At 49.0% G+C, this 12,906-nt stretch overlaps 2 protein-coding genes across 2 annotated transcripts; one reads left to right on the forward strand and one right to left on the reverse strand.

Annotated features, from left to right (window-relative positions):
- Positions 1 to 1,366: 1,366 nt before the first annotated feature.
- slc7a3a (solute carrier family 7 member 3a) lies at positions 1,367 to 6,486 on the forward strand. Its single transcript, XM_068744999.1, has 11 exons — positions 1,367 to 1,733; positions 1,816 to 1,977; positions 2,317 to 2,500; positions 2,590 to 2,705; positions 2,799 to 3,021; positions 3,108 to 3,247; positions 3,357 to 3,459; positions 3,564 to 3,802; positions 3,901 to 4,067; positions 4,188 to 4,296; positions 4,385 to 6,486. The coding sequence occupies exons 1-11, from the start codon at positions 1,367 to 1,369 to the stop codon at positions 4,534 to 4,536; spliced, it is 1,962 nt and encodes a 653-aa protein (XP_068601100.1). The 3' UTR covers positions 4,537 to 6,486.
- A 1,486-nt stretch (positions 6,487 to 7,972) lies between these two features.
- LOC137900856 (ras-related protein Rab-39B-like) lies at positions 7,973 to 9,620 on the reverse strand. The gene is made up of 3 exons (XM_068745000.1): positions 9,406 to 9,620; positions 8,318 to 8,588; positions 7,973 to 8,128 (listed from the first exon to the last, which is right to left on the reverse strand). The coding sequence occupies exons 1-3, from the start codon at positions 9,618 to 9,620 to the stop codon at positions 7,973 to 7,975; spliced, it is 642 nt and encodes a 213-aa protein (XP_068601101.1).
- Between the last annotated feature and the right edge of the window lie 3,286 nt (positions 9,621 to 12,906).

Genomic DNA, 12,906 nt, shown 5'->3' on the forward strand with positions numbered 1-12,906 from the left:
TCGGATTCAACGTCTTTGTTTTTTGGGGGGGGCAAAATGACAGCTTTTGTTAAAAAGAAGCAACAATCGACCCGTCGGCGGTGCGACGGGTCGGACCCGATGCTAATCAGCTGGTCGGGCACAGATCGTATCGTTTGTCGAGTCGGCGACGAGATGAACGTCAGACCTGTTGAGGAATCGATGCGTCGGACCTGCTATCAGTCGTAGGGGCTGGATGGCAAACAGAAAGCCGTGTGTGTGTGTGTGTGTGTGTGTGTAGGGGTGTGTGTGTGTGTGTGTGTGTAGGTGTGGGTGTGTGTAATCTTATCATTCAAGCTGACGTTTTGCATGCAGCCTTTCCCACAGACATGCCGTGTAACTGGTGGTATTTCTTTAGCTGTATTTATTCCATGGAGTATATTATACTATACTATTCTATATAGTTATACTTTCAGGTGATTTTCTTTTTCCACTTTGGATTTCTGTTTAGCGCGTGGAAGAGGAAAGCAACGCTAAGCCGACCCGAGGCCGGCCATCGGACTGGGGGGGGGGGGGGGGGCTTTCTGTTTGTCAGCTTCGGGAAGAGATAAAGTTATTAATTTCAAAGCCGTTTCAAAGTGTTGCTCGGACCTTCGGTGTCGTTTCCTATCAGAGGGATATTGATAAACGGGGCGTGCTCGTTTCTCCCAGTACGAATGTTACGCCTTATCGAGCTGCTGGTTCACGCCGTCCTCCCTTCTCCGTATCTTTCCTTCCCGGCGTTCCCAGGCTTCTCCCCGTCGGCTGTAACAACACCCCTCGTGCGGGCGGGGCGCGTTAGCGTCGTTTGTGTTTTTTATATGGGGTTTATTTGTGAAGGCAAAACGAGGCTTTCATTTCAACCCGGCGGGATTGGGCCGGATTATCTGATGCCTTCATGCCGCGCTCTCAAGATGTGGAAGGTTCAGGTAGGAATTCCTGGAAGCTGATTGGTCTAGGAGTTCTTGTTTGTAAACCGACCCCTACCCCCCCCCCCCCCCCCCCGACATTGTGTGTGATATCGGATAATAAACTCAATACCCTGCGCCGGGTTCAGTGTGATTGTTCACTCTGGGGGTTGTTGAGTGTATCGCATGGGGGGGGGGGAGGGGGGGGGGGGGGCTGAAACGTATGCTTCTTCTTCTTCTTGTGTTTCCTCACAGGTCTGGGATCTGCAGCTGGAAGACCGAAGCTCCTTCCTGTTCCTGTGCCCTGAAGCATCTGCTTCCAGAGTCAACACAGCGGGACAAATAAGTGCTTTGTTTGCATATCCGTGTACCCAGAGCCGGCCCGGCCACACGTGTCCCGTGTCCAGCCGTCCCCGCCAGTGTCCCGTGTCCAGCCGTCTCCGTTCACGCACTAAATAAATATGGCCAGCAAGTTGGCCCGCTTCGGCAAAAGCCTGCTGCGCCGCCGGGCTCTAAATGACTCCGGCGAGGAGTCCCGGTTCGCCCGCTGCCTCTCCACCCTGGACCTCGTCGCCCTGGGCGTGGGCTCCACGCTGGGCGCCGGCGTCTACGTCCTCGCCGGCGAGGTCGCTCGTGAAAAGGCGGGGCCTGCCATCGTCCTGTGCTTCCTCATCGCCGCGCTGTCCTCCATGCTCGCGGGCCTGTGCTACGCCGAGTTCGGCGCCCGCGTTCCCAAAACGGGGTCTGCGTACCTTTACAGCTACGTAACGGTGGGAGAGATCTGGGCCTTCATCACGGGGTGGAACCTCATCCTCTCCTACGTCATAGGTTGGTTTCCGGGAGCCGAGTGTCGGGAGGTTTCTGTTGCTGTTGATTTAGCGACGGCGTTTTTGTTGTTGTTTGTTTTTAGGTACGGCCAGCGTGGCGAGGGCGTGGAGCTCCACCTTTGACAACCTGGTTGAGCAGAAGATCTCTGGCTTCTTCAAGTCCTCGATGGCCATGAAGGTGCCGGGGGGGGTGCTGGCAGAGTACCCCGACCTGTTCGCCCTCATCCTCATCCTGCTGCTGACGGGTCAGTTAAACCGGGAACTCGGGAGAGGAGGGAGGGGCCGTCTTTGTTTGTTTTTTTTATCTTCTCGCTCCGTGATGTTTCACCTTGGATTTGTTTTTATTAAACGGTGACGGTTGTTCGGCTGAACGTCGCTCGCAAAGCGTTTAGAAACGGACTTCGCTTGGCAGCGCCGCTGAATCTCTGCCGCCATTTTGTGCTAATGTTGCGTAACGGAACAGTTGTCGTGCTGCGGCTTGTTAGGAACACGGCCGCCCACGTAGCAGGAAGTGTTGGAGCTACATAGTCTCTCTCTCTCTCTCTCTCTCTCCCTCTCTCACTCTCTACTGCGTCTGCCCGCAGGTCTTCTGGCGTTCGGCGTGAGCGAGTCAGCCCTGGTGAATAAGATCTTCACGGGCGTCAATCTGGTGGTTCTGGGCTTCGTCATCATCTCCGGCTTCGTGAAGGGCGACGTGACCAATTGGAACCTCACTGAGGAAGACTACGTCGCCTTCATCAACCAGACCAACACCTCCAGGACTCTGCAGTCAGTGCACGCGAGCAGAGCTTCGCTTCCGTCTGATTGGTTGATTGATTGATTGATTGACGTTGTCTTTCTGTGCTTCCATCACTCAGGGTTGAGAAGGAGTTTGGCGCCGGTGGCTTCGCTCCATTTGGACTCACTGGCGTCCTGAGCGGCGCCGCCACCTGCTTCTACGCGTTCGTGGGCTTTGACTGCATCGCCACGACGAGTGAGTTCTTTTTTGTTTTCCCGTCGGCCTCAGAACTACGGAAGGGATCGCCGAGTTCGGTCGTTGTTCATCCATTTCCTGAAACGTCCTCAGGTGAGGAGGCCAAGAACCCGATGCGCTCCATCCCCATCGGCATCGTGGCGTCGCTGCTGATTTGCTTCTTTGCGTATTTCGGCGTGTCCGCCGCCCTGACGATGATGATGCCGTACTACGAGCTGAACGTCCAGAGCCCTCTGCCCGAGGCCTTCACGCATGTCGGCTGGGCGCCTGCTCGGTACATCGTGGCCGTCGGCTCGCTCTGCGCTCTGTCCACCAGGTACGGGCGGCGATGGCTTCCCTCCAACGCGAAGTTAGAATCCTTTTCACGGCTAGGTGTAATCCAGATATTTGTTCCTCTCCCAGTCTGCTGGGCTCCATGTTCCCCATGCCTCGCGTTATCTACGCCATGGCGGAGGACGGGCTGCTGTTCCGCGTCTTGTCCAGGATGAACGCTCGCACAAAGACGCCCGCCCTGGCGACGGTAGCTTCTGGCATCGTTGCAGGTAAGGTCCGTGGATCCATCTCCGGTGGTGAGATGGAGGCTGCAGCCTCTTTTTTTTTTCATGCTTTTGTGTCTTTTACGTCATGACTGGGTTTTATTTCTCCTGACAGCTCTGATGGCGTTCCTGTTCGACTTGGGCGCTCTGGTTGACCTCATGTCCATCGGGACTCTGTTGGCGTACTCGTTAGTGGCCATCTGCGTCCTCATCCTCAGGTGAGCGGCCTCTCCGCTGCGCAGGAACGGCCCGGATGTCCACGCAGGACGTCTCGTACAGGACGAGACGGACGGCGCTCATCGGGACGCTTTCTCCGCTTCAGATACCAGCCGAGCGCCCTGAATGCTTCCAGCCAGATGGAGAAGCTGGTGGAGCTGGTGGAAGGGGAGAAGGTGGCGGCGGGCGGCGGGGACGGCGGGGACAGCGGGGACGAGTACGGCGTGGAGACCGAGGCGAGGCCGCTCCAAGAGACCTTCTCGGTCAGGATGCTCCTCCGCCCGACCAGAAATATCCCGACGAAGCTCTCTGGGAACATCGTCTACGTCACCACTGCCGTGATCTGTGAGGCTTTTCTTTGTGCATTCTAAAGGGAGATTATTTGTTTCCATGTGTGTTTAATCTACCGTACCTTTCCCCCCCCCCCCCCCCCCTCCCTCCAGCGGTCCTCGTCACCGTGCTCTGCATCATCCTGGCCAACTGGCTGGAGGAGATTCTATCGGGCCACGCCGGCGTCCTGGTGGCCGTCGTCGTTTTCCTGTTGCTCTGCGGCGTCTGCGTCGTCGTCATCTGGAGGCAGCCTGAAAGCAAAGAGGCTCTCACCTTCAAGGTAACTCTCTCAGACCCGTCGTTGTTGTTCTTGTTGTTTTGAGGGGGGGGGGGGGGGTGGCTGAGAGAAGGCGAAGCCCTCTTACTGAACTTGCCACACGTCTGTCTCTCCACCCTGAAGGTGCCCCTCCTCCCCTGGCTGCCCCTCTTCAGTGTCTTCGTCAACATCTACCTCATGATGCAGCTGGACCTGAGCACGTGGATCCGCTTCTCCGTCTGGATGATCATCGGTACTGTCGACCGATCGATGAAATTATAGCCACGCCTTCATGTGACTGCCGAGTAACTTCCTGTTGCCCCCCCCCCCCCTCCCCCCAGGTTTCGCCATCTACTTCTTCTACGGCATTAAGAACAGCAACGAAGCCGCAAAGAGGTCCTCCCCCCGGAAATACGAGCCCGCCTTGCAAAGCAAAGCCCCGATTTACACGGGCGCTCGCGACGACAGCGACGCCGAAGTGGGCGGCCCCTGATGCGAGCGCGCCCACCCCCCACCCCCCCGTGGAGACCTGGGGAGGGCTGCAGAACATCTCCGCCCGTATTTGACAGTCTGACTGAACTGGCCGGTCCTTTGATTGACGGCTGGACGCGGTCACCTCCCCGTTTCACCCTCTAAAGGTCTCCCCAGAACCGGGACGCGCTGCTTTCAGTCGCGGCGAGCTGGAACGCCGATGGGTTCCATCTCTGCCCCCCCCCCGCCATTGTCATTCTGCTGCGAGCGTGTGTGTGGCGCACGCTCATCCTCAACTAAATTTAATCCAGTGCGTTTAAGAGTAAGACGTTTAAGTCAGTTACCCGGACTTGAATCTGTCTATAGATATTTTAGCAGGGTTACAATTCCTCGCGTTTACATTCTTGTTTGTTGGGCCTGCTGAATCTGTTTGTGTGTAAACAGGGTCGGGCGTCGCCTCGCCGCTCGTCGGTCGGTGTCGCCTGCACTGTGACAGATGGGGGCGCTAAACACCCGGTTGCCTTCGTGTCCCGCTGCTCCCAGAGGACGGCCAGGCCGTCCACGCAGCCGCAAGCTAGGACGCACGCTAGGACGCTAGGAGACCCGTTGCTTGTGGTAAATTATCCGTGTTCTATTATCTTATTGTGCTGGAAAGAGCATTTGCAGGCGTTTTGTTTCAGCTCTTGCGCCGACCTGCTGCACCACACGACTATTTGCACTTGTCAGTGTGGGACGCTTCACAAGTCTGCACCCGGATTGGGTTTTACATCGTTGGCTGCTTAGTTACCAAATATCATGGGAGCAGAACCTTTTAAACCTTTTAAAAATCCAACCAATACACAGTGACGGGTTCTAATGGGTCTCTTTCTGAACGGCGCTCACCTAGAATCTATCTCCTGATCTCCTCGAGTTTCTTCTGAAACTTGCCCGTCACTTCCTGTATTTTATTCTCTTTTTTATTAACTGACGCTTTCTGATAGATTGTTAATATTTAAATATTAGAGTTCTTTTGGATATATTTGGTGTTGCCTTTTTGGGTTTAATCACTTAGTGCGTTTATGAGATGTATTTTAATCTTTCCATGTACAGTTTTTAAGCACCGTCTGATTTTATCTTTATGGATCCGTTCTGACCAAATGAAGGCGTCTCTGGAGACCAAGCTTTCCATAACTAAAGAATGACCACTAAAAGTTGGTCTTTAAACTCTGTAAAAAGTTCTCCCCCCAGTGGAGTCAATGTAACTTATTAAGTGTTATGTCGTCTTTTATTAAGTGCATTGCTGTAGAATGTACAGTATTTGTTTAAAACGCTCTTCTAAATATTTTTATATAATGCTGTAAATCATACAAATTTATTTTCTTTAATATGACCTGACATATAATTTGATAGAGATGTTTTTTGTTAAATTATACTTTAATTTGACACCCAGATGCTGCTGAAATCCAGATTATACCAATCCTCATTCCTTTTCTTTTTTCTACATGAAATGGTTCAGGTGGAAGGATCGGAGCATTTCTGTCGATGCTAAAGAAAGAGACAAAAAAAAAAGATGCTCCCCAACATACTCCAGACGTGTCAGAAATTTATTTATCTCCCTAAACAGGTGAAGTGTGCAGATTCAGATGCACCTCATGTTTATAAATGAAATATCCGTTGCCTGAAGAACTACCCATCTGCCTGAGAAAGGCACGGGGGCCGAACAAAACTCCAGCGTGTCAGAAATCAGACACAATCTGAGGCTCAAGGCTTCACTGGAGATTCATTTTCTTGCTCTTGATAAATCCCAAGAGGAATTCTTCGGTGATTCGGCTTCCATCCCATCAGCCCCTGGTGCCTTTCAAAAGTCTCGGTGACATCTCCATCTGTTTCTGGACTTTCCATTTTATATCCTGTACATATCGCGGTCATGTATAAAAGGAGCTGCTTGTTTTTGTTTTGTTTGTTTTTTATAAAAATCACTGGAAGATGCAAAGATTTTTCTGTATTTTCTCAGTCTGGCCTTTATGCAGTTGAAGTAACGTGACGACACACCTGTGACTCTTCATATTGGTGATTTAGTCAAAGCAAAAGAAACGTGTGTAACTTCTATCATTTATTTCCATTCGGTAATTTTGTCACCGATTTTAAGGTTTTGAGTGCGACCGGGCCATAATTTTAACAAAGTCCAGAATCTTGCATCTAACAAAACCACGCTGAAAATAATTATTTGAAACCTGCAAGTACTGTTTAATCATAAAAATCTATGTAAAGTAGAAGTAAAAAAAATACAATTGAAACTATTTAAAAGAAAAACAGCTTATTCCAACGATCCATTTCATGGCTATCAGTTAATAAACTGTTCTGTAGTTACGATAACAAAGTATTTTATGTCGGTTGAAGGCAAAAATCTTCGTTTTTTAATTAAACTAATAAATGTGAAGGAGTGGAAATACTTAAGTGTAGTGGTGTGAAAAAAAAAAATCCAATAGTCCAATCTCTCCCCTTCCACAAATTACGGCTGTCCCCTAGTGGTCACACAATGTATTACACCAATCTGTCAAAAAACAAGGGCGCATGGAATCTTACCAGGAACATTTGATACAATTTTGGTAATGATCCAGAAGAGATTCTGGATTTGTAGTTTCTAAATAATTTTCTAGTTGTTCATGTTTTGAGTCACAACATTGAACAGTCAACTTCCTCAAGTATCCGTTGGAATAACACGGGTTGTGTAATGTGACACCGATGGTTAAAACCATTTTTATCGATGCACAGGAATTGGAAGCGCTTGTGTTTTGGGCTTTTCCTCCAAAAGGCACTAGAAAAACGCTGCACAGTTCAAACCGAACGACTCGCTCGTTGTTTCTAAGCGCTGGGAGGCATCGATGGCACCAATAAAGACCTCGAGTCTTTGCGCTCACATTTGAATAATCCCAATTTATTTGCTTTTAAGGGTTTCACAGACATTTCCTCCATTGAACATTGAGCGTTATTGGGTTCCACATAAAAGACCTTTTAATATCTTTACTTTCCTGACCAGTCGAGTAAAACGACACAAATGTGAACCAGGTACTTGTTTATATATATTAGACACCCCCCTGCTATGTGACATTTTGAGTTTAAGTGCCCCGTTAAACAATCTCTTCCTGCTGCAGGCCGCGGTCTGAAACTTTGGTTCGATCAAACACTCGTTTGGAGTTAAGCCACTTAAGTGAAGCTCTTTACTCTCGCCTCTCTGTTCCGAGCATCACATGTTGAAAGGAAGGAGCGCCGTCTCGCTATCGCTGAATGAACACAGGCGTCTGCAGACAGACCAGTGGCGAGCTCAGGGTGCTCCTTGTGCTTCTGTGTCCTCAATTTGGAGACGCTATCGGGGACCTGGACGTGTAACGCACATGTCTTCAGACATGGATGCAAAGTGTGAACCGGGGAAGGAAGGAAAATACGGTGGCTCCCGAGGACCTGCAACGGACGGACGCTCAGCACAAGCACTGCCGGTTGCCCCTAGCGACCTCCTCGGAGGAATGGACGGTGTTGGGAACGAAGCCGCTCTTCACACCCTCCCAGTCGTCCTGGATTTTGATGTCCCCGCTCTGCACCAGCTGGAAGACGTCTCTCGTCAGGTCCACAAACGCCTTGGAGGGAAGGACTTCACGTTAAAGTGGGACATAATCAACCCCCCCCCCCCAAATGGTTTGTAGTCAGTTGTCATTGGTCAAAGGCATTGGGGACATTTTATTCTGCATTTTAACTGAACACGGAACCACGGTTTAGGAATCTACAGCAACGGAGCAACTAACAGAGAGAATAGATCTCGTCCGCACCTTCTCCACGTTGATGGCGTCCCGTGCTGACGTCTCCACGTAGCACATCCCGAAGGCCCCCGCCAGCTTCTCTGCCTCCTTCCGGGTCACTTGGCGCCGGTCCTCCAGGTCGCACTTGTGACCGACCAGCAGGAAGATGATGGCGTGTGGTTGGACGTGACTCCGGGCCTCCTCCAGCCAGCTGCGCACATTCTGGAAGGAACGGCGGTTTGTGATGTCGAAGAGCAGGAGCCCCCCCACTGAATTACGGTAGTAAGCTCTCGTGATGGACCTGGAGAGACAGAGGGATGGTTTTCTATGGAAAAAAACTCAGGTGATCTAACTGGAGGAAACGGAATGAAAATAAATAATGATCAGGAACTAGAAAAGGATTCGGAGAGAGTGTAGTTTGAGTTAATTACACCGTCCACATGGTGATCTGGATCATCATCAAAAGGTTATAAATCGTTCTTGGTATCTTTACACAACGACCATGAAAAGTGAAAGTGAATCAGAGTTAATGTGTATTTTTAACTGCTTTTTGAATCCATAAATGGAGTTTTCAATGTTAGAATTTAATATTTTATCCTGACCTCAATCTGGATCAGGTCCAGAAGACATTTTACATGATAGTTCATATCGGACCCTTTTATGACTGTGATGTTTGGTGTGTGAGTTTAATGTATATTTTTACAAGACATTATTATTATTTGGGGAAAAGCCTCCATTATAAGTAAATCGGAAAATCTGAATTGTTTTCTTCTTTTTTTTTTGTATCCGGACGCTCTCAAAATTGAATGGAATCTAAGTTAGACCAAGATACATCAAGACTCATCCAGCGGTTCTTCCGTAATCCTGCTTGGCGGAGCATCGATCACACTTGTTAGGGGATTAACTGCGGGTTTTACATCACCAGATTAGAGTCTTCACCGGGAATGTGGATCTGTCAAATAATCTATTGTTTTAAAAAGCACCCGCACATATCTCTGATCTGCTGCTGAGTTCTGACCCATGCTGACCCTCAGATCAGACGATCTGAGGCTCTCAGTTAAAGATCATGAAGTTGCTCTGACGCAGGAACATGAGAGACATGGATCTCTCTGTCTAACCTGAACCTCTCTTGTCCTGCAGTGTCCCAGATCTGAAGCTTGATTCTTTTCCCCGGTTCAATCTCCACCAGGCGTGAGAAGAAGTCCACCCCCACGGTCGGGTCAGACACCTGGGCGAAGCGGCCCTCGGTGAACCTCCGGATCAGACAAGACTTGCCGACCGTGGAGTCTCCGATGACGATCAGACGGAACTGATAAAGCCATATCGTCTCCATGTCTCACCGACGTGAAATCTGGACGCAGGAAAAACGGTCAAAATCCTTCATACGAGGCCATAACGATCCAAAAACACAAAACACGTTACGGTACTTAAAAAACAACCGACATGTTATACCTAGATTTTAAGACTTCCTTTAGTATAAATTAATCCGTTTCATTTGTTAATAGAACTGATTTAAAAAAAAAGATATCAACTGGTGCGCATAAAGAAACTACAGAAAACAACATATAAGGTGACAAACATGGAATCTACAACCCGCAGGAGGATATGAAAGTTTAAAGTTAATGCGGCCTGTGAGTTTTATGTTACTTCATATTCAATGAATGAATATCTCAAGAATGTCTTGAGTTTTCGATTGATAAAAATGCTGAAAAGAGGGTCAGAAAATTGGAAAATTAAGACATGCTTGTTCTGGGCGAGAGGTCAAGCCCCATTTATTCAGTCATGTGGCCCGATCTCACCCAGACTTTGCCCCCCCCCCCCCCCCCCCCCCGTAGGTTCATTTGAGTTCATTCAGGTTCATTCAGATGAATCTATTTATAGGAGGGGAATGAGTCTAAAGGAGACAGAGGACGTGTTTAAATGGGATTAATGCAAACATGCTTTTAATCCGCAGAACCCCTGGATAATTCCTGGATTACAGCAGCCAACGTGAGGAGAGACGGATCGTCCCAGCAGTGCCCATGAGATCTACATGAGGGAGGGGGGAGGCCACTCCTATCCGACTCTGTAAACCCCCCCCCCCCATCCGACACACACAGCGCAGGCAGGTTGTTGTAACACATGATTGGGTTACATTGAAGTTCAGAGTAACCCAGCTGTTTAATTCATGTATTAATAATTAGAAGAAATAAATAAGTGGCTCAATAATTAATCAACCTTAAAGATGGACGGCGGCAAAAAGCAAACCCCGTATTGATGGCCCTACCTCCTAGAAACGATCCTCCGGAGTAGCGGTGGCCGTTACGGCGTAGAGAAATGAGCTGCACCCACGTGAGGGTCCATCACCGTAACCGGGCCGCTCCTCCATCCTCTGCGTCTCCGCCCCGTTGGCTGAGCAGACTGTAAAAACGGTCCGGGCTGCGGCTAATCCGAGCCGGACCGCCGAGAGTCTGCAGAGGAAATGGCAGCAGGACACAGCATCATCATCATCATCATCATCATCCCACACACATCTCCCTCATCAGCAACATTACCGTAAGTGCTCACACAGCGGCGCAACAGCAATCCTCAGGCTGCTCCCGCTGCCTTCACAGGGCGTAGGAATACTGGGATCACGTGGGCCCACTGTGTGGTATTAACGAGATCGAGATGCAATCGATCAGATCTGTGTCGCCGATTCAGTGATGAAGAAGATAAATGCTGATAACATCAACAATAATAATTTAGGTGTGAACCAATTATCAAAAGATGATAAAATGGCTTCGTAATAAACAAATATAAAAGATCAAACATATTGTGTGGCGGGGAAAAATACAGCTATAATGAATAAAATAAAAGAGGAATATGACTTAAATCCAATAAAAGACAATAACAATAATAGTTTTCTGTTATTCTGTTCGGTTCAGGTTCTTATTTTAAATATTACATTAAGCCTGTCTGGCAGCTAAACAAACTAATAACCTTATAAATCACAATCTGTGCAAACTGTACAATTGTACATGTTAAATATAATATATATCAAGTACATGACTAGTACTTTTACAAAGTAGGCCCTCACTCGCACTGCGACATTTACACTTGTGTACAGCGTATGTCGACTTGGCGTCCGAGAAAGTGTTTTAGGGCCAGTTAATTCTGAAAGCACATTTTACGAGGAGTACTTTAACGCACCACCAGCAGCCTGTGCTTCTTTGATCCGTGAAATGTGCCTTATTGGCATCCTTTATTTGGACAATATAAAATATTAGACATGTTAGATAGATACGTGTATATCTTCTCTCCTGAGGTGTCCCGTAACCATGGGCGACCAGTTCCGACTGTACTCCTGGCCTATAAATCAGACCAGTTTGCTTCCCAGCAGCCTAAACTGGACTACTTCTGCAGGGAGAACGGATTCGTCGGCTGGTTTGAGACCTCGGCAAAGGATCGTCTGCGTTGCTCGTCATGTCTGAAACAGTGACCGGTGGGCATTCACACGCAGACAGGAAGTGAACAGGTGCTGGGTGGTTTGGGTTAGGGGCCGCCTGTCATAGCACAGGTAGAGTTAGTACCTTAGAGTTTAGCTGGCATAAGGCCTAAAAGAAGATGTTTTACACACGATTGGGGCAGATCCTGAAGCATGTCTTTATTCCCTCCTGTTTGGACGTGTGGCTTCTTTGATGTTTGTCATTGATCTCGAACTCTCTGATCAGAGGGCGAGTTTGAGTCAGACATTTGAAAGCAGCAGAATTCAAAAGGGTGTAGAAAATATCCGCATTAATATGCAGCATGATCGCTGTATTCATAATCGCCCACTGAGACCAGAGATGTCTCCTTTCACACCGGATCAGGAACCGATGACTGGTAAAGTGTAATCTGTTCTTGCCGGGCTGCCATCTGGAACCCTGGAGCGGCCACAGAGAGCCAACATCTGCAACGAGGCCACGCTTTGCTGCACAGAGTGTTTTAATGCGGGGTCGAGTACACAGTAATAATCCAGCCATTCCCACATTTTGATTTATTTCTGAACACAAGAGAGGATTTGTTCCCGCCTGTGTGCCGTGAGACGAGCTTCCGTGGAGCAGCACGGCACACAGCCCAGTTTGTTCCGGTGTGACTAATCTGTGTTCTGACATTCTGAGTACCGGTAAGTGTGAGGTTTTTATTACCCTCGCCGAAGGGGAGGCGAGGGTAATGCAATTGGGTGCGTTTGTCTGTCTGTTTGTCTGTTTGTCTGTTTGCTTGTCTGTCCGAGCGCATAACTCAAAAACTAGTAACCCAATTGACTTGAAATTGTTACACAAGCAAGGGTCTGTCCGTGGCTCGGTCCTCCCCGAGAATGGCGTTGATCCGGATCTGGATCCAGATTCTAGAATTATTTTTACATCTGGAATTGTGCCTGTGCTGTAAACTGCCACTTTAAGAGGGAGGGACACGAATGGCATGATGGGAAAAAGAGTCCAGAAGGTGTCTTATAGTACGTTCCGGAGCAGCAAGCTAGAGCAGGTTTGGCCCCTCTGATCCGGAAGCCCTGTTTACTGTCTCACAAGATCCAATAGTCTTTTGGAGGCGAGGGTCTGCAATCTCTGATTGTCTTTCTAGTTTTAATTATTATTCCCTCTGCATGCACCAAGCATTTC

This window comes from Brachionichthys hirsutus, chromosome 10, assembly GCF_040956055.1.
Source record: "Brachionichthys hirsutus isolate HB-005 chromosome 10, CSIRO-AGI_Bhir_v1, whole genome shotgun sequence".
Taxonomy (NCBI): Eukaryota; Metazoa; Chordata; class Actinopteri; order Lophiiformes; family Brachionichthyidae; genus Brachionichthys; species Brachionichthys hirsutus.